The sequence below is a fragment of the Lichenostomus cassidix genome, chromosome 3, assembly GCF_008360975.1.
Source record: "Lichenostomus cassidix isolate B80296 chromosome 3, HeHo_3.0, whole genome shotgun sequence".
NCBI lineage: Eukaryota > Metazoa > Chordata > Aves > Passeriformes > Meliphagidae > Lichenostomus > Lichenostomus cassidix.
Genome location: NC_139483.1, coordinates 35,991,320 through 36,012,573, shown reverse-complemented (window position 1 = coordinate 36,012,573; position 21,254 = coordinate 35,991,320). Strand labels below are relative to the sequence as shown.

Here is a 21,254-nt window from a genome sequence, read left to right as displayed (position 1 = left end):
AAAAAACCCAGTCTCCCCTTTTGTTCATTGAGCATTTTTTCCTGTAAATAAAATATAAATAAACTGACCATATAAAGCATTATATGAATGTAAATACTGACCTTATATAATGTTTGTTGATGTCATTAGGGAAGAATGGTTTTGAGTGGCTTTCAGGATCAAACCTTTTGAAAGCATGTGTCTCCCTGACTATCTGAAATATCTTTATATAAATGTAAGCATTGATTAAAAACTAATGATAAAAAAATAGATTTTGTGTTTAACTAGAAGTGTGAAGAGTTGCTGATGAATATTTCCTTAAAGGAGTTGTATAATAATAAAACTCTTGTTCAAATAATCAAACTTCTTGATAGTCTCCTGGACATGTAAAATTTCCACATCTTCTATTCCCTTAGGGACATACATTATGGGGAATTTATTCTAGCTGGAAAGACTATCTTTTAAAGTTTAGTTGGTGGCAATAAGGTAGTTTTAAAAGAGGGAATCAGTTTTAGACTTTATGGAAAGACACGATCGTAGTCTGTGTGGTGAAATAGAAGAGTACAAGCTTCCCTGGTACATGATATGCACTGTGAATACCAAACTTCCCCCATAAAACCAGCTTCTAGAGTAATTGGCTTAAAATGCAACACCAATACACTGAGTAACAGATTGCCACCCCACTTGATACTTGACCCTTTGAAAAGGTGCCAGAGTCTGACCCAGGAAAAGTCTCCAGAAGCAGCCTTGACAGGTTTCTTTTGGACCCCCTTTTTACAGACTCTCCCAGTCCACAAAGGTCTGTACAAGACAGAGTCCTCCTGCACATGGAGTCCCAGGAAGGGTAAAGCCTGAAGCTTTCTAGTTGCCCAAAGCTGTGCTGAGCTTTCTCTTGCAATTTTATCTCCCTTTTCATAATCCATCATTTTGCCCTAGTTTAATGAGTGCAGCCCAATCTGCTGGCTAACTCCTTCCTTTTGTGAGTACCTGAGATACAGTCAGGATTGGGTTGAAAGATTTATTAAGTGGGAAGCTATTGAAAAATAGCACAATGTAAGAAAGTTGGTCTCCTGCAGTAGCCATTTGCCCTGTCGGGCTGTCTGTCTCGAGAAGTAAATGTGTCTACAAGTGGTGATAGTACAAACTGCTTACAAAAATGTGCTAAAAATGCACCAAATATGGGTTCTGATCAAATACAGTGGAAGGCAGGTAATTCTACGAGCCAGTGCCAAAGACAGTAGAGCAAACACTCTAATTCAAACATAAACACTACAATATACTGGCATAGCAAGATGACTTGCAGTGAACTGTTATGGAGTCTCCCTAATGACTCTATGAGAAATTTTCCTCTTGTCCCTAAAGTGATAAAAAAAAAATCTTGTTTAATTGTTTAAATGGAATATCGGGATTCATGAATAAAATAGCAGCTACATGTGAAGGTTGGAAGAGAAAACAACTCAACAGCAAGCAATCTGCTGCTATACCTGAGTGCCCCCATCAGGTCACAGGACAGATGAAGCAGATGACATGTTAGTGGCAGGAAAAGAAACTGCTAAGTAATGTATAGCTGTGCTTCTCTGTTACATCATCTGCTCTGACAGCTTTGCAGAATGTATTGGCCAGTTCCTTGATATTTTGACAGGGGAATGATCAATTTTAACAGATCTCTCCTATCAGCTGCTACTGAAACTCATATTGCTGCTCACTTTTTTTTAAAAGTGTTGTGAGCATTTTCCCTGGAATCTGAGCAAGCCTGAATGAGGACAGTTTTTTGGTTTGGTGGGTTTTTTTGGGGTTGGTTTGTTTTGTTGCTTTTTTTTTTTTTTGGTTGGCTGGTTTTGTTTTGGAGTTTGGGGGCTTTTTTGTTTGTTTTGTGGGGTTAGAGTTTTTGTTTGTTTGTTTATTTGGTTTTTTGCATTTTTTCCCCAATTTTCCTTGTCAGTTAGGGAGAACTTATGCAAAGGAATACCCTAGGATACTCTATTTGGGAAATCTGCAGATGCACATCCCCATGCTCTTCAAAGATGGTGTAGGCTTGTGCTAGTTTTTGCAGTGAGCTGTAACATTAGGAGATATGGAAATCAAGTATGAAATGAACATGGTGTGGAGAGAGATCATTTAACATTAATTGAGGTTTGGAAGGATTTTGTATACAATGTGTATGTGACAAGGTTGATTTTTTTTTAATTGCAATACTTGCTAGAGGAAATTTTTTTTAAATGTGTTCTACTGAATATTCATGTGAAGTCAGTCTTAAAGTAATTGATATATATTTACCCATTCAGGCAAAAGTAATGTCATGTGACAATTTTAATTAATCAGCTGAGTTTAGTGCAGGAAACAGTCAAATATGATCAACAAAGTGTTTCTGAAGTATTTGTGGGTTAAGATTTTTTTATAACTACACTTGGAAAAAATACAAGATACATCTCAGTAATTCAAATCAGTTAAAGAACAGCATAAATTTTCACTGGATGATTTCTCCAGTTCATAATTACTAAACCACAGCTATTTCATTAGTATTCTAAAATCTTTGTCTTTACAAATGTACTTCCTTACATCTCTGCTGCTTCCCACCAGTCCCCTGGCTTCAGCTACTACTCAATATAAATGATTTCTACACACCTCACTCAGCTTATGCCATTTTTCTGTCCAATATCTATTTTCTCTCCATCTCATTTGGCTCACCTTTTGAATTTGTCACCACCATCCCATCACTCTCTCACTCTAAGACTGAGCTGCTGCATTTAATTCTTGACCCTCTTTACAACACTTTTTTTTTTTAATAGCTGGAACTACATAACACATTTTATAGTCTTGCAACTTCATAGTACTAGTGATATGGCTCTCTTTCCTTTCGATGCTATACCTGCCTGGAATGTCTCCTAACCACCTTCTTCTGTCATTCAAAGGTAATTGGATTCATGTGAATTCCTCAGTTTTGTCCCTTCTGGATTATCATAACTTTAGCCTTTAAATTCTTGTCATAAGCAGTATGTCTCTACTTGCTTACCCTTACTGTCCATACAGTGGGTCAGGAAATATAATTTGTTTCTGGTGCAACAGCTGAAATAAAGAATGAAGAGAAAGAAAGGATAAGGTACTTAGTCAAAATTAATTTAAAGGATTTCTTTTTCTGTCAAAACAACAACAACAACAACAAAAAAGTAATTTTTAATAGAATTAAAATTTCTCATCCACCCAGGTTTTATTTAATTCAGAGGGAAGATTTTAACCCCAGTGCTCAGGATCTCAGGTGCATGTGGAAGTTAGGAATTCTCCCCTACCTTGGATGGCTTTGATCAGCTTTCAGGGAATATGCACATGTTCACTCTTGTGACCTGAGAACTGGGAGCCAATATCTACTGCACGTAAACTCAGCTCACAATTTGCAATAGCATCAGCTGTACAGATTTCCTTGAATCAGTTACAGCCTTTGTGATTGTTTCTTATTGTGGGAGGAGAAATTTGAGGTGCATTTGAGCTCCATGAGAGTTGGAAGAAACCAAATGTTTATCTCTAGCATTCAGTCTATTCAGACATTCCCCCACATACCTGCTGGAAGATCACAGACTTCCAGTAGTTTGTAAAAACAGTGCTAAACCATACACTGTACTCAGTCCCCTTTCTTCATTGCACCATATTGCCCCTCATATATTCCGTTTGACTTCCAATACAACCTGCTCCAGTGTCCTCAGTTCTGTATTTTCTATTTTCACGTTCTTCACCTTGTGCTTGCTTTCATATCATTCCACAAACTGCAATCTTTCTTTTTTTCTCCCCACCTCTACTCCAGTTTAATTTTGTCTGTGAATTGTGGTGCTCTGGTCCAGTTAGAAATTTCTTACCTAAATATATTTTTCAGACAACTGCCTTACCCAATTTTCCATGACTCTGCAGTCAGGCAAATTCAAACCCTCTAGAGGTTGTTGTCTTTCTGGGCTCCTTGGGTGCTCATGTAGTAACAGGAAGGAGTTGATGCTCTCAACTTACTCTTCTAATCTGACCAGTGGCCAGCAGAGAAGCCAAAAAACTCAGGAAAAATAAATTAAGGGTGCTCCATGGAGAGCCATGTCAGTCCATCACTTTCTAATCTATATTTTAGATGACACGTTTGTAAGTATTTTTACTAGTCCAAGGAGTGCTATGGGTTTCGTACTGTAAGTTGCCTAATTACATTATGGAACTAATTCTTGGAGTTTTTGTATGTGCATAATACATATAAATAAAGTGTTTAGTCTACATTATGGACTAATAGCCTCCACAATCTAATTTTGAAACACACAGATGGTTATTTGATTTATAGGAGCAGTAAAAACAATCTGACTCCAGAAAATAGATTTGCTTTCCTTTGAGACTCTTACATGCAGTTAAAGAAACAAGTAATTGAATTACATTTCAGAAATTTGGGCTTTGCATCTACTGTTATACTTTTGTCCAAAGTTCTCTGCAAGGCTGCTACAGAGCAGATGCTTTTAGGTGTGGGGGGAAATAAAGAACAATACCCAACATGTAAAAGCAAAATTAAAACAGCTCAAGGCATATGTGCTGTGGCAGGGGGATTGGAATAAATGGCATTTTAAGGTTCTTTCTATCCTAAACATTCCATTATCTTAAATAATAATTTATAAATTAATTGACACAGCAAGGAATCACTGTGTTCACAAAGTGTGTTTTGCAGGAGTTTTGCACATCCAGGTGCATTTCAGTTTTGTTTTGGTATCTGAATCTTGATGTAACTGAAAAGACTGCAATCCATATTTAACCTGTTATTCCTGTGTCAGCCCAATGGTTTCATTTATATTACGCTTGATTTACGACATCAAATGATTTAATTTCCTCTGGTTGAAAACCCAGTACCGTTCTAAGACTCAAGGGAAACCATCCCAATCTGGAAAGTGGAGAGCAAGGACTAAATGGTTACAATTATCCAGCCTCCATGTCTATGTCATGCTGTATTTTATAATCTAAAGGCTCTGACAAGTCTTTACAAGCAGAGATTGTATAAAGAAACTTCATTATATGGTCGAAATACCGTAAGTAGAGCTTATAAGTAGGGCTTTTTCCCCTCCAAATTTTATTCCCCGAAATATATAGATTTGGGCTGACTGGGACAATTCACAAATTGAGGGGAAAGTTCACAAAGGGATGCAGTTTTCAGAGAACAAACAGAATGTTTTACAACTACCTTGTTCATATACCTTTAGCTGTCTTAGCACCAATGATTTAGAGTAAATTGTATTTTTGAAGGTTTGGGGGGTTTTTCCAAATAGGCATTGAAATATATGGTTCTGTGGGGAATCCAGCAACTATTTACCCACCTGTATTTCTGAGGACCTTATTACAGTAGCACATAAATGCCTGACATGCTTTGCTTAAAAGCTGCTTTCCAGCAGCAGTAGATGGCTGGTGATTTCTGTGCAATTTTATGCCACTTATTACCATAGTATTTGACGTCCTCATGACTATTAATGAATTTTGCCTCTTAACATTACATTGAAATCAGCAAGTATCATTCTTCCTCTTTACAAACGGGGAACTGATGAGAAGCACAGATTAAATGACTTACGTGAAAGCCACGGGAAGGCTGTGCTGCTGCCAGGAATGAAATCAGGTGCCATGAATGCCAGTTCCATCAAGTTCCCCATATATTATACTTTGTGAGAGGTTTTTCCTAAAAATAATTGGAGATACTTTCCTCCTTGTAGGATGCAGGGCAATTTTACACATGATAAGTGCATCTCTAAATAGGAGGCACACTGATAAAAATTGAGTAATAGGTACTGTGAAATATTTTGAATGGACAGAAAAGCTAGATTCATCTTTTAATGACAGCTCTTTACATGTTAGATATCTAGTCTAAGTTAGTTTTCTCAGCTTCAACTATTGCTCTTCCATAGAATGATTGATTTTACCTATCTCAGCCATCATATGTAAGTCAAGATAAATTCCCTTCTGAAGATCTTACCTCTTCTCATTCACTTGGCACCTTGTTTAGACCAGATCTTTAGTTTTTGATGAGCTAAAATTCTGTGAGGTGGTTCACAGTCTAACCTATTTAGATACCTAAACCTTGGTCTTAGAAATAACTTAGACCAGGTGAGTTAGTATCAGAATTATAGGAACCTCAAGCAGCTATTGTGAATCACCTAATTTCAGTTGCCATAATCTAGGAAGTTGTCTGATCTCTAGTTATTGTTAAAAAAACGGGCACTTGAGGGCTCAGTTCCTATGCTGATGTACAATTCTGATGGAGTAAAGATGAATTGAATCCTATCTCTCCTGTTAATAGTAAAAGAAGTCTATACAACCAGTGCAACTATAGGCATCATCACTGTGGAAATACAAACTAAATTAAACTAATTCTAGTTTAGATCTTCAGTTAAGAGGCAAAGTAAACCAGTGGGTGTTGTGTGCTGTAATATCCTTAAATATCTCCTTCAGATGTGTGATCAAAATGGGGTCCCAAGGCATTTAAGGGCTCTTGAAAATTGACTTGCTTAATGCATGTTGATTACATCAGTCCTGTGTGATATGTATGGATGTAGCATATAGGAAAAAAGGTCTCTAATATATATGATCTGTCACTATATGCAAATAGTTAATTAATAATTCATGATAAGTGTTCTGGTCCTGTACAAGTTTTTCATAAATGCACCCTTAATGTAAAGTGAGTTGTTTTGTTTCAGGCCACTGCATAAAGAATATAAATCTACATATGTTGTGTAGATTGTGTTTTGGCAGCAAACATATACATGTTCTGCTACTATGTGTTTCAGTTGGTTGCTGGGTTTTGATTGAGGAAGGAAAAAGAAATTGGAAAATGACATAAGTGTGTCTGAACTTTGAAGGTAGAAAACAGGCTGGTAACTAGATCTCAAGATGTGCAAGTACATTTAGTAGGATCTTTTCTGGATCTTTTTTTTTGGCTGTTATAGTGTGAAAATCACTGGTGAGGGTGCCATACTGATTTGGCATGAGTATAAAACATCAAATATGTTGGACAGAAAATGATGTTGTTGTTGTCCACCTTGCTAGTATGTAAAGTGCATTTACATTCTGTATCTTTCCCTAACAAGATAAACTAAAAAAAAAAAAAAAAAAAAAAAAGAGAGAGAGAGGAGATGAGGAAGAGGAGATGAGAGGAATCTCTCCATGCCCTTTTAGGCTAAGTTAATGGCTGGAAAGTATATTCTTTTTTTTTTCCACTGAGAATTTTTAATGTAAGTGCTGACAGAATCTGTTACAGTGTCACTGGTGTTTGCCTTCATAATGAGAACCTGCTAACAATCCCACATCCAGCTCAAAGTTCCCTTGTAACAGGGTAAGACAATCACCATCCTCACCTTCAGGTCCAGTCTGTGCCCTGAGGAAAACTTAGGCTACCAGAGAGTTTTGCAGCTATGGTTACGTATATTTCTCTAAAGGCCAGCAGAATGACTCAGAGCGCTCAACACATAGTTAGTGGAAGGATCGCAAACTTTGCTGAAAATTGAGAGCATCTAGCATTAAATATTTATGTCATTACTCTGGGTTTGAGCATAATAATAACATAGGAAAACCCTGGTTGACTTCTTGAGCTCCTGCATTCAAGGAGATTTTGCAGACATGTCTTGCACATTTCTCAAAATACTATTATTTTCCAAATACAAGATTCTTAAGTCAGGATATCTGGCTGTCGTTCATACATGGAATGATGTTTTGAAGTCTTTTTTTCCTTTTGGATTTTGCTTTTCTTTTTAAAGGTTTTCAAGGTTTAGATTTTTTTGTTAAGTAACAAAGGTGGATACTTTCAGTTTGGGTTGATTTTTTTTTTTCTGTGATGCAAACTTTTGTGTCTATATGGTATGGTCTTTTAAGGACTCTAATATTATTTTAAGAAGCCAGTGTAGCAAGAAGTGTTTTGGTAACATTTTCAAAAGAATCTTCTGAGATGTACCAGAAGATGTGTAGCAGAGCCTTCTTTGTAATTTAAAATTCCTCTTTGTATGCTGTGTATATGAGATGCTGCTTCTAAAGCTTCCATTTTCCTTGAAAGACTTCTTTGGAGAGGGATGTGGATTGCAGAAAGAATTCTTTGTTTGTTATCCTCCCAAAAAAGGCAACAAGATTTTCATGAGCAGTTATGGGATAAAATCTTATGAAGCACTAAATACTGTTGTGAGTGCTGTAACATAAAGCTCTGTTTTGTTTCTTTAGCACACCATAAAGTCTGCTCACAGAGAAAATTCATACCTACTCCCTTCCTCTTTGGCCTTTTGGATTTGCCTGTTTTCTTTGGGGCTGTTAGGACCAAATGTTTTCATTTATTTCCCTCCACAATAGACCAGATTTATAGGCGAATCTGAAGCCTGGTTTACAGTGGTTATATAGCCACTAGTGTGGAACTGCACCAACACAGAACCCTGGAGTGGGAGTGATTTACATGTACACAGCATGATTTGTACTAGCTCAGCTTATCTTTGGCTGAAAGCAGGGTAAATTAGACATGGGAAAGTTATTGCAGCAACATCAGTCATTTTAGAGCAGGCATTTTTGTCAGTGAGTGTACACTAAGCATGTAACTTGATATTGCTCTGTGTCAGTGTGTCCATCATTAAAATTAAGGTGTTTCCATGGCCTTTTAGGCTCTCAGGATGGAATTAAATGAAAAATGAAAATGAATGAAATGAAAATGAAAAAACTTAAGAAAATTTCATTGGAGACCCAGGGAAAAAATATACCTAGCATTGAAATAAATGTATATCAGAGAACTATTCTACTTATCAGTTTAATGATCAGCTTACTTTTAAAATAAAGTTGACTAGGACAATTTTTAGAGCCCTTAAGTTCTAAAACATTACACTGTACTTCTAGCTGCAGATCCCTGAAGGGGTTTTTTGGTGTTCTTTTTGATCTGTATACAGCATTTATTATTTATCTGCTGGACTATTTTTATGATGTTTACAATAATTTTTGTAGTAATAGAAGTGTACTTGATGTTACTTAAGGAAACATTATGCTGTTTCTTGATTTTAATATCCCACACGATCTTCAGGTCGTGAAAATGGCTGTGAGCCAGAAAACGATGCATATGACTTGGAGCAGAGTGACACCCCATTTAATAATACTGTAGTTTTAGACTTTTAACAAATAACCTGAAATTAACACGTGAGACATTAGGACAATTGACTGGGTTGTGTGGGATAGAGTCAAGCTCAAATTTTGGGGGGTTTTGTGTGTGTGCTGCTAGGAGTTTAACAGCAGTCTGTTGTGTTGTAGTACAACCGCTACCAGCGCTATGGGGCCGAGGAATGTGTGCTGCAGATGGGAGGAGTGCTGTGCCCAACTCCTGGCTGTGGAGCAGGTCTGCTTCCTGAACCAGGGCTGAGGAGAATTGTGTGTGAACCAGGCAACGGGATCGGCTGTGGGGTAAGAATACACCTTTTCCTTCTAGTTGTGTTGGACATAATTGATATTGTACAATGAACGCTAAGTGGGAAAACACGGTTGGTTTTTCTGCCTTTTCCATCAGTGGCACTGAATTGCCCATCATACCAGAGTGGGATAATGTAGCTCAATAAACAATTTAAATGTAGTACTAAGGCTTAGGAATGATGACTTCATCGTGTGGAATATGTCCCTTCCATAATTCTTTGCTTTATTTGGTTTAAGAAGTTGCTGAGTAGTTACAGTAAGAAATTAAACTGCGCAAATGAAAATCCAAATGCACTCTGACTTTCTTCTCCTAGCACTCAGCAAAAATGAACAGGATCTTGAGCAAACCATTCATTATCATATTAACTTTTTTTACAGAAAAAGGAGAGATAGAATAGCCTGTTTGTGACACTACAGTGATACTGTTTATACATGTTAAAATACATGACAAAAAGAAACATAGTAATAGCTTTGTTTACTCATAAAAATTGCTTTTAAGCAAGAGGAATGAACAATTAATGGTGGATTTATGGGCATCAAAATCAGATGAAATTTGAAAATATTTTTCTTAAGAGATCAGATCATATGGAACATCAACTTTTTTGGCAGCAGAAAAAGCAAGCACTTTATAAGAATCAAGCTTTTGGGGAAATAGATAAACATAGAGACAAATCTATGTATCAAAGAACCTATTAAATGTTCGTCAGAGTGACTAGCTGGTGTTCGCACTTGTGACTCTTTCCACGGTTAGCATTATGACAGAATTCCACAAAGACTATGAGAGAAGATAAAATATCTATATTTGTAAAATACTGTGATGCTCCTTCTGCTGTCTTTCTTGTAGAAAAATGCTTTTTTTATTGCAGCTTTCATGTTGGCCAAACTGATACCATGGAAGAATAATAGCTTGCTGAACTAGGAAGTCGCAGTAACTTGTCTTCTTAGAGTAGGTTACCATCTGTCGACCTTGGTAAAGCTTCCTATCTGTCCATGCAGTGGTGCATGTAAAACAGAGTACTACCCAAATTCACTGAGCAGACATGGGGCTATAAAATACACCAGAATCTGGGAAAGTAACAAGAAACATGACTGAATAAACAAAAGAGAATGCCTCTGGATTAACTAATTGGGATTGCTTAAAAAAGATACAATCACAAATAATTTCTATTCAGCTCTCTGCCTTGAAGTTGTGAAAATTATACTGTATTTTGCAGCTTCATTCATCATCATTCTGAACCTGCAAATGGCCTGCAAATAAAGTGTGCTTAGTGTAAAGAATTGATGTATTGTCTGGTTTAGCAAACTGCTCTGTTTCCTTCTAAGGACTCAGTGCTGTGCTTGGTAGTGATCAGATCTGCAGCCTTGAGTGTAACCTCAAAACCCCTTTGTTTTGAATTAGGTGGCGTCTTGAATATTATGGGATACAATTCACTGGGGCTGAAATGAGAAGCACAAGGCTGGTCTGTAAGCCAAATTTTGGTGATATTAAGGTCCTTCTTCCGAATCTATAATGGAATAGAGTGAAAATATATGCCTTTGAATCTTTGCACCCTAACAAATGATAACCTCAAGGAGGATTTGTCACAGACTTGCTGCAGTGAGGGTCCTAGCATTGAAGTCAGCTGCTGGTGATAAAGCTGGTGAAGGTAAAGATCTGCTTGCAAGGATACCAAGACAGTTAGGAAAGCATTTTATTTTTACTCTGTTTTATATAGTCATTTTCAGTGTTTTCTATTCTTAAACTATGATGTGGTTTTTCCCAGTCAAAACCTGACCTTTTTTTGTGTGAAGGCCTTCCACTAATTTTTATGGAATCCAGGAAGATCCATTTCAGAGCTCAGCATTCCCACTTGAGTGTATGCATGATTTACAAGCTCGAAGAGTGACTCAAGATGAAGAGCATCCCTAGTATCCATCCAAATAAACGCTGCAAATGTTGTCTTGCAATACTTAACCTTTACAGCTTATATTAGAAATGCATTCCTTGTTGAAGCTGGTAAGCAAAGAAAGAAGAAAAGTAGTGTGAATCTGGAGACTTTTTATGCATGTCTGCATCATTCTTTAAGCTGTGCTTTGGTTATGTAGAATCTCTTGGGGTATTTGAACCCATGTCTCTAGTTAAAGTTCATTTTGGTAACAGCAGAAGTTACATACAACATCAGTGGTCTGTTATTGATACAAAAGCCCTTGTAGAGAAATAGTTGCAAAAAGATGAGGAAAGAGGTTTAAATTTAAACATCCCTAGATGTACCCTCTGCAGTCAGGCGCTGCTATCTATTCAGGCTTTTAAGCAAAATAAACAAGACAAAATGTTTATTTTGACTAAATAGTAGCATTCAGATATCCTTTCAATTTTTGTGGATAGTCCTGAAGCCACATTGTGGTACCACTGACAGACCCCAGTGATGTCTAATCTTTTATTTTTTTTCTTATTAGCCATAAAATTATTAATTGATTTACAGAGATATTACCACTATACATTATTCTACCTTCATTACTATGCAACAGACCTATGTTACTAACGTCTATTGCTCAGCTATAAAATCTTGACATATTTAATACTAGAAAACAGCAACAAAAAATAGAAGATAGTACATATTGTACCAGCTGGCCTGGGTACAGGAAAAGCTGTGGTAAACAAGACACACAAAAGCTTTATGAATAAAACATTTTTGTCTTGTTTTATATTATACTGGCGTATTATTTACTACGCATTAAAGAAGCTTGGAGTTAAAAACAGGTTAGAATGAATCTTCAAAAGGGACTACACTATTTGTTAGTTAAGAAGGTGCCTTGGTTTCTATACACACAGCTCAGCTACCGTGCAAAACGCTCCTTCTCAGTATCTTTCAGTGGGATGATAACTGACTGATGTGTAACTGCATCCCAGATCTTGCTCCACAGTGGTATGCTGTGCAGCAACAATGGTAAATGTTTTGCAGCATGCAGTATCAGTTGACCTATCCCTTGGACCTCGCAGGGTGAGATGGGAGATTAAGGATAGTGGAAACAGAGCTTCTACTGGTCTTTTCCCCTCGAGTTTATTCATTCCTAGCAGAGCATATATGTTACCAGCAGAAATATATGTTACCAGAGATAGTCTGTTGTTTGAAAATCCCTTGTTGGAAGACATGACTCTTGAAGGTCCATGGAGGTCCTGAGACCACTCTAAACTATACTAAGGTCTGGGTGACAATGCAAATGGTCTTTGGAATAAGCAGTCGTAATAGATGTTTCTGTTGTTCTTCTTTTACATCCCCTAATGTGAAGCTCCAGTCTGCAAGTATGTACTCAAAAATAGTGTATTGTAAGTGCATTGATAAAGTAAATTTTAAGCCTTGCAAGGGGAACACAAAATTTTGGGTTATTTCATCTCTTTTACACCATATTTATTGTTCCTTAAACATAGTGCATTGAAGAACATCAAAAGATGTGTTCTCATCTAGGACAGGTGAAATTTTAAGGCTGCAGACTTCAAGAGATCCCTGAAAAAATCAATAGGTATAAATACCATGTCTTCCTTATAAATAGAATTCCTAGGCTGTTGTATTATATAAAACAAAATCCCTAAGGCAATTTCACTCTACCCAGCAATTTTTTCCTCATTGATTTCTTCTTGCATTCTTCTTCCATGGCTAAGGAAGCATATGTCAAAAGCAATTTCACCATATTTGTGGTATTAATAATTGTCTGCCTTTTCAGAGCGCTTAATAGAATAGAGGACACTTAAAATAGTTACATGAGCAGTGCAATATATATTCCTGTTGTTTGCAAAGTTGGGGTTTTTGTGATTCATCATCTTGTATTCATGCATATCCTAGCAGACACATTTCATCTTCAGTAATGTCTTTGTTCAGCCCAGTAATACGCATGTAGGGAAACCCCAAACAATTGGGGAAAATCTTTTGTTTTGAGGAGACATATTTGAATTATAAAATTTCCAAGAAATGAGTTCATACACACTTAGTTCTGATAATTCAAATGATGATTTTGTTAGTGGTGGATGTCCTTCTAAACTTCTGGAGCAGGGCTCTTTAATTTAGGCTTTTATATTTCAGTTGAAGTGCTATGTGAATGCACCTATACTTCCTCTGGAATCTGAACCAGCTTGCAATTACTGCTTCATATATGTGAAAGTGCATAAGAGTTTTTGAAGTAAGAAATGGTTTCCACATCTGGAAAAAGTCTTTTATTGTGGAGTTCATTTTTAATGCAATGCATTGTCATGATCAACATGGACTTTCTTTCTGCCATTTCTCTCCCTCTTGGGTCTGGTTTTATCATGTTATCCCATATATAATGTCTAATCAAAATGTTTACAATTCCAACTAACCTCAAATACTTTATTTTCAAACAAAGACGTAGATGTAAATGCATGGTTCAGGACATGTACTTTGTTTCTTTGTTAAGAGTGCCAAGAGTATCTTCAACGTATGTAAAGAGAAAATAGGCAACTTTTAAAACAATTTGAGATATAAAGATAGTCAGGATGAGTAGTGGTAATTCAAGACAGCCTTTGAAGGTACTTGCACTGAAAAAAATCCTTTCAATTTTATCACATGAATAAAAGGTTGTGGGTGAAGAAGGGCTGTGCGTACAATGATCTGAATTTTTCTCTTACTTTTAAGATTGGAATGGATGTTGAAGAAGCAGGTAATAGAGGCTCCAAGGTTTTGAAAAACAGAGGAATAATTCAGAAAACGAAAGACCTTGAGACCTTTATGTCATTTGCAAAACACTAAAATGGAAATAGGAGATTGTTGCTATCTAGTAGTTGTAGCAAAATTGAAGGGTTACTCCTTGTTATTACATTTCAGGTATCTGTCCTTGGTCTGTATGTCATTAAATTTTGCTTTTAAGAGAACTCACCAGAAAGGTGTGACCATGGAAAAGGTAATAGCTGAAGATATTGCTGTGATTAAGAAACCCACTCACAACAGGAGTGTTTCATAATATTGTATAGGGAGTTTTTTCAAGGGGAATGAAAATGAGACAGACATTTTCTATTATTGCTAAATGCTGCATTGCTAGCACTGCCTGACAAGCTCTAAGCAGTAATCATGTATTGCTTTCTTCTATTGAGTGGGTACTCTAGCCTTTAGAAAGTGGAATTCCATCTCGCTGACACATTTTGCTTCAGTAGCTAAGCAAGTTGTTTCATTGCTAAAATATGACAGGCTGACCAAAATTCTTTTGGGATTTGTGGGTTTTTTTTCCTGGTACTGTTTTATATTGGTTAAAATTAACTGTAAAAGCATGGAGCTTTTTAAGATGTAGTAGAATGTTACGTTTTAATAAACCATTTACCCCAGAGTTGCACCATGCTATTAACCAGCTATCTATTGCTGCCAAAGTGCATTATTTCCATTGCCCATATCTTACAGTGCTGCAATTCTTTGATCTGGTGACTGACATGAAACTCAGCTGTTAGCAATGAGTGGATAAAGCAATCTAGAGAATGTTTCCATTTTTAATTATATGGATCACATTAGTTCACAGTGCTAGCAAAAGAAAAATAAATACTTTTTATACAAAAAACAAATAAATTACTTTCACTTGGTTTAATAGTAGAAGAATAACTGCCTTTTCCTTTACATCTCAAATAATGAAATGCTAGCTAGAAAAATAGTGTTAGAAAATATGCAAATCTCTTCCACTCTATCTGAGCTAAAACTGAAACTTCATTTGTTTTGTCTGCTAGATGTCCAGAATTATGAGATTACTCATATCATGTGATAAAATTCTGTATCCCTTGATTTATGTGGGGTATAGCTTTTACTGACTTCTGCATCATAGAAAATGGCTTTGTACATACACATTGCAAATTGAACGTGAAGTGCCTTCAGCTGTTTTGGCTTGACTTAATATTCTGTGGCCTATCTAGTAAAATTTAAAACCATTTACAATCTATCATATGTGTCCTAAGACAGGATCAAGGAAGCAGAGAAAAGAGGTAGTTACCTGATCAGAGGATGGAAGATTAGGGTCTCTGTAATCTAGAGGTATCACAGATATAAGAATCACACTGTATTTGAGTCCAGGAAATTGTATTAGAGAAAACTAGGATAAAATCAATTTCTTGCTTGTAAAGATAAGTCAAAACTGGACTCATGGACCTAGGAACTAGAGAGGATAAAACTGATGTCTGTAAATGTAAACCAGCTCACACTGGGATTTGTAGCAATTGTGCAGAAGATACCAGGTCTCAATTTAATCAATTTGTCTGAAATAGGAATGAGCTGAAGTTGCAAGCATTTGAGACCAATTTTAAATTGAGAGCTGAGATAAAATAGCAGGCGGGTTAAAATCACATCAGTAGTTGATTTTAGGATTTGTCAGCTAACTCTTAGTCCTTGTAAACTGCTAGATCAAGCAGTCCCCTGCAAGGGTGCTAGGGATTTTCTTATTAGAGATGCCAAACACTTGACTTTGTCGCTCATTCAGTATTTAGATTCCAGAGCCAAAGGTGCCTGCACTTCTATCTTCTTCACCTGTGGAAAGAGAACATTTCACAGTAGATGCAATGCAAAAATGTGCAAAATTTAAAATATCCACAGCTTACCCTAAACTGATTTTAGCACATATATGTGGAAAAAGAGCTCCAAAAAAAAGTACCTTCTCTGGAGTGATTCCTGGTTTTAGGTACCCATTGAGTATGGCATGCTCTGATGCTCAGGTCAAGATAAACTGATCACTGAATTTGAAGGAAAGTCAAAATTTTCGTTCATGGCTTATTGTCAGAGACTTGATATTCCATGCCAGAGTTGGTGAATGAGCTAAATACCATCTCCAGGAATTTGGGGTGCACTTCTCACCTAGCAATTCCTTGTTATTGGAAGAGCCACAGGCTTTGATGACATCTTTGTCTATTTTGGACTGTGCCTGTGGCACAGCACAATTTAGTCTCCTGACAACTGAAGTGCTCTTGTCTAATTAAAGTAATTGGGCTCCATGCAGCAGTATCTGGGTGATGTTTAATGGCTTATGATGCTCAGGAGATTATATTAGATGAAGTCATAATTCTATCTAGTCTTAAGTATAATGGAAGTTTATGACTGGAGAGAACTTGCTACTATTTTTTTATTTCTACTCCTCTCCTCTTCAACGAAGTGCCTAGAAATACGTCTGACAGTCAGGGGACAATGTATTATCATGTGGCCCATCAGAAAAGACATGGAGTGCAAAAATCAGAAAGAAGGAGAAATAAACTGTTTATAGGAATTGCCAGTTAATTCTGCAAGTAGGAAAAACAAAGCTCTGTCTTCTGGCTTCACATTTCACTTACATGTAGGATAAGATTATTCTCCTTTATTTGATAGAAAGAAACACTTTGCACATGATAAGAAAGTGTGGCCATTTTAAACCAACCTGTATTTCCTTCAGCTACTAGTTTAAAAAGTCCTGGTTGTAGCAGCCTGTCCCATGGCACAAGAGGTGGTCTTGCTTATACAGATCATATCCTGGCTGCAGTTTCATAATCAGTAAGGCAAATACAAATGAATTTGTAAATTATACGCATTAAAAACGAGGCGTTAAAAACTAGGCGTTAGTGGGAGATTTGGTATGAATAAACAGATCTATCACTGAGTCACTGGAGAGGAAACAATAATGCAATCAAGACAGGATGTGCTCCTTGAGAATGGCAGCCACTAAGGGGAGGATTCTAATTGTGCAAGAGGCTTATTTGAGCAGTCTTCTAAAAAACTTCTGTATTTTTAACAGGAAAGAGAAACACAGACTGAATGCAGGAAATCACTTATAAATAAAAAGGAAAATAAATATGAATCAAATAAGCCTATTTATTGCCTTTCATATGAAGGCCTCCTGAGGCACTTTGGATTGTATTATTACATTATTGTAAAAAAGCAGGAGGTGCTTAATCAATGAGAAATGATGGAGCAAAGACCTAGGACCAGAACAATAAGACTTTAGATTAAAATGAATCTATTGACTGCCATTCGTAGCTTAGCCAGAATAAAAATTGAAAGCTCTGAATGCTAAAGAAGAATTGTCCTCATTATATTTCTGGTATAATTCTAGCCTGTAGCCCAACTCAGAAATAAATCACAAGATTCATAAAGTGAACAGCACACACAGATCCAGAAAAACCATTTCTTTTTACTACTTTTGTGGCACTTGTAGTCTTCATGTTGTTGGATGGCAGAGTAAAAAAATGTGTGGCAGAGATGATTTGGGGTTTAAGTCCATTCTGTGTAAGTACAAATATGAAAAACAGTGCTTTGTGTCAGTTTGGAACTTAAAAGATAATTACACATTTCTTTACTAAAAGGAGTACTCCCAATTAAAAATATTTGCAAGTTTTTATATTTCTTTATTAGGTGATCAGAGAAATGCCCAAAGAGTGTCTTTCTCAACTTTACCTCGATTCCATCAAATACCTAAAATCTCTGTTGGTCAGCCAGGCTCTTGGTTCATTTTTGCAAGAGTACAACACTGTTTTTCATGTGGGGGGCATAAAATGATTGCTTGCTGAGACTTTCATAGTCTCTGTGATGAAAAAAGGAATGGCACAAAATGCAGAATACAAGCATACTAATAGGAATGGTAGCGCGCCTTGACATTTTCCTGAATATCTCTTTTGTGATGACAAACAAGATACGGTATAAAGCTTCCCAGTACTCCTCTTGGGCTTACAGTTATATAGGGATTCTCACTGGATCTTTAAGGAAAAGCTGTTTCAAACACATTACAGTTACAATGGTATGTCTGTGGAATGAAGCAAAGCTACTTCTTGTCTTTTCCCCAGTACAAGAGAAAAGCTTATTTTTCATTGCACATGTTGCATTACTTCTGTGTACTATATAGAGCCCAGATGGACTGGACACTGTAATGCATCTCTTTGGCCTTTGCTCTGTGAAGAGTGGGATGAAATTGGCATTAAAAGGATTTAAAGTATAGCTAAATGTAGTTCTCATACAAAAAATTAATAGCTTTTTAAAATAATATTAAGTGGAACAGAGTTATTGTGAGATCAACTTCCCTCACCATGAGTATTTCAGTAAGTTATTTAATAATGATGTCACACGAAAAACTTTATTATTTCAAAACCATTTCAAAGACATAGCAAAAGCACCGTTCCACAATCAAAGCTGATTTTGAAGTGCTGAAACAAAGCTGATTTTCAATTATCAGAGTAAAAAAAATTCTGAAAACTGTCTTGATTGCTGCAAAACTGCTGTCTTTTCAAGTTGGATAACTCAAAATGAATAGATGATGCTTATAAAGTTTCAAACAAAAATCCCCTTCTAACAAAATATAAAAAATACTCAGCCTGAAAGAAAATATCTGGGTAAAGTTATAAGCTTATGGAAGTGAGTTTAGAATAGAAGTTGCATCTCAACTTTAACAATGATATTAAGGTCACTAAGCTGTAATAAAGGGAGTAAAGAAAATGTTGCAAAGTCAAGGGTGAACTATGAAAATAAAATGAAAATATAATGACCAAATTACAGAAAAGACATCCCTTACCCCATAATAACATTCTGAATGAAAAGCAAGGACACAGATTTGGAGAACAGTGACCAGCTGTAATTCAGTGGGAAATAATAGAAAACCAGAATGCAGTGTGTGCTCGTAAAACCCCCATGAGAGAGAAGAAAAGGAAAAATTCTTATAAGGATAATATATTACATCTGTGAATGGAGGCCTTGACTGAAGGCAGAAAATCATGGGTGGATAACCAAGACTCAGTTAACTCCGTTTTATCCTTATATTTCTCAAAAATTAAATAATTCGTGCCACTCAATTTTTGGTTTTTTTCAAGAGCTTTCACATTCTATTTTCTGACAATCACTAACATAATAGCAAATCTGTTCCACTGATACTTAAAGGACGTAAGTGAAGAGATAAAGAAAAAAGATTCAAGGTACTGGTGTCTCACCTGTTCAGACTAAATGAGCTGTAAAACAGGCTGGTAAAACTGGGCATTGTTTCCCTTAAGAAATATCAAAGGGCAGTAATACATTTTGTATGTATCTCTGTCATTTTTATGCCAGTGAAAATGCTCACATATGAAAAATCAAATAATGACATTGATAAGTCTCTTATGCACACCTGAAGTAGTTATATTAAAAAATATTGACTCTCAGACCACCAGTCTAAAGCCAGTGTTTGTTATTAAATGTAGACTGCAAATAAAAAACAGGTGTGAGGCATGTTCTACAATATTATCATATACAAAGAGAGCTTGACAAGACTATTTTCTGCTTACTTTTCCCTTCAAACTAAAGTTAATATAAATTTTATTCCCTTTTATTATTTAGGGAACTTCTTGTAGGTCTCTTAAACATGCATTTTGAAATTCCTTAGTTTTTATGGTAAGGATATTTATGCTAAAGTCTAATTGAGCAGCATCATTCTGGAAAAAAAAAATAGCTGAATAGTTGAATATACCTGTTGTTGGCATAGAGTTATAGTGACATTTGACCTAAATCAGAAAGCTGAAATCTTAAAAACCACCAGGAGATCAAAATTAAAATCCATAAGTTTCCATTGGAGATGGAGGAGGAGTAAATAGGAAAGTGAGGGCAACAAGGAGGTAGCCTTAAGGTAAGGTCTGAGAAGACATGGTGGGAACTTACTGATTCTTCAAAACTCTCACCAAAGCACCAATATTTTCATTCCCTCTCTTGACTCAAAGAGTGAGAAATTGTTCCTCCATTTTGTGGGAACAGCCTGGAAGGAGGCAACAGGAGCATTAACTTGCCTCCTCTGCTGAGAGCTGTGACTTTATGTGAGGTGGTACCACACCTCTGGTTGGTTGTTTGGACCCTAGTAAGTAGGCTCAGATGGAGAATACCAGATAGTAAGGGGGATGGGCCCTCCAGAGATCCCAAGCAGAGTCTGAAAATGCATATTCTATAAGGAAAATCTAGAATTTATTACATCCTTTGATGGGTGGCTCTGGCATAAAGGAATAAAAGAGATGAGAGTATTTGTGCCTTGGCTGCACGTATTCAGAATTATGGGAAACTACCTGCCACATCTTTGTATAAATGAGCATGGAATTGGGATGCTTATAGTGACCTGATCTAATGGGTGACATCCCTGCCCATGGCAGGGAAACTGGAACTAAATGATCTTTATCATCCCTCCCAACCCTCACTGTTCTGTGATATCATGAGCTCTGGTTAGAAGTTGTGGTGTGTGGGGGTGGGAAAGGAGCAGGGGGGTGACTGCAAGTGTGCACAGAGTGAATGGTCTGTTAAGTGAATAAAAGCTTTACAAAGCTTTACAAAGATAAGCATCAATTGTACAAAGAGTGGCCTAGCCACATGACAGTGATATTTTACATGAGTCCTGGTCACTGCAGAATTTTTTGGGAATGTATATTTATTGGATACCAAATTTTGTGTTTGCAAGTGTCTACAGGTATCATATTTTTAAATCCTTTACACTGACTGAAAGCTTTTTCATGGCATGAAGCAGTTACCCAAAGTTATTCGGAAAAGTGTTTTGGATTTGGAGATGGAAAAAAATGTGGCTGCCAAGCAGCAGCATTGCTATGAGCTAGAAACCCACCATATCCTGCTATGAGAGCAGTGACAACAATTGGTAATTGGTGAGTTAAATAAATCAAAGAGGAAATAAACTGTACAATAAATGTACTATGCAATAATAGCTTTTATATGCTGCTGTGGTTCTCACCAGTGGTGTTTTCATAAAATGCATCACAAGCTTTCAGTGTTCAGGGAAACACATTAGTGGTTTTGAATTGTTTTTATTATAAGCCATGCAAATAGTGTTTGTCCCAGTGGGGCGTGACATTAATTATTAGCAAAAGATCTCTTGCATGATTTCAGTCCACACAGAATGAACAGTTCAGTCTTTATTTTCAG

General features: G+C 36.6%; 1 protein-coding gene across 2 annotated transcripts in view; it reads left to right on the top strand.

The window, feature by feature from the left end:
- The window catches only part of PRKN (parkin RBR E3 ubiquitin protein ligase), a 681,963-nt gene that overhangs the window by 562,647 nt on the left and 98,062 nt on the right, over positions 1-21,254 (top strand). The window contains exons 9-10 of one of the 2 annotated variants that reach the window (XM_085055319.1): positions 9,241-9,390; positions 14,214-14,564. In XM_085055319.1, the coding sequence (XP_084911445.1) occupies positions 9,241-9,390; positions 14,214-14,255 (192 nt within the window). In that variant the 3' untranslated portion in view covers positions 14,256-14,564. Of the gene's footprint in view, positions 1-9,240; positions 9,391-14,213; positions 14,565-21,254 lie in introns of those variants that run through there. The other variant, XM_085055318.1, reaches the window with a different exon arrangement.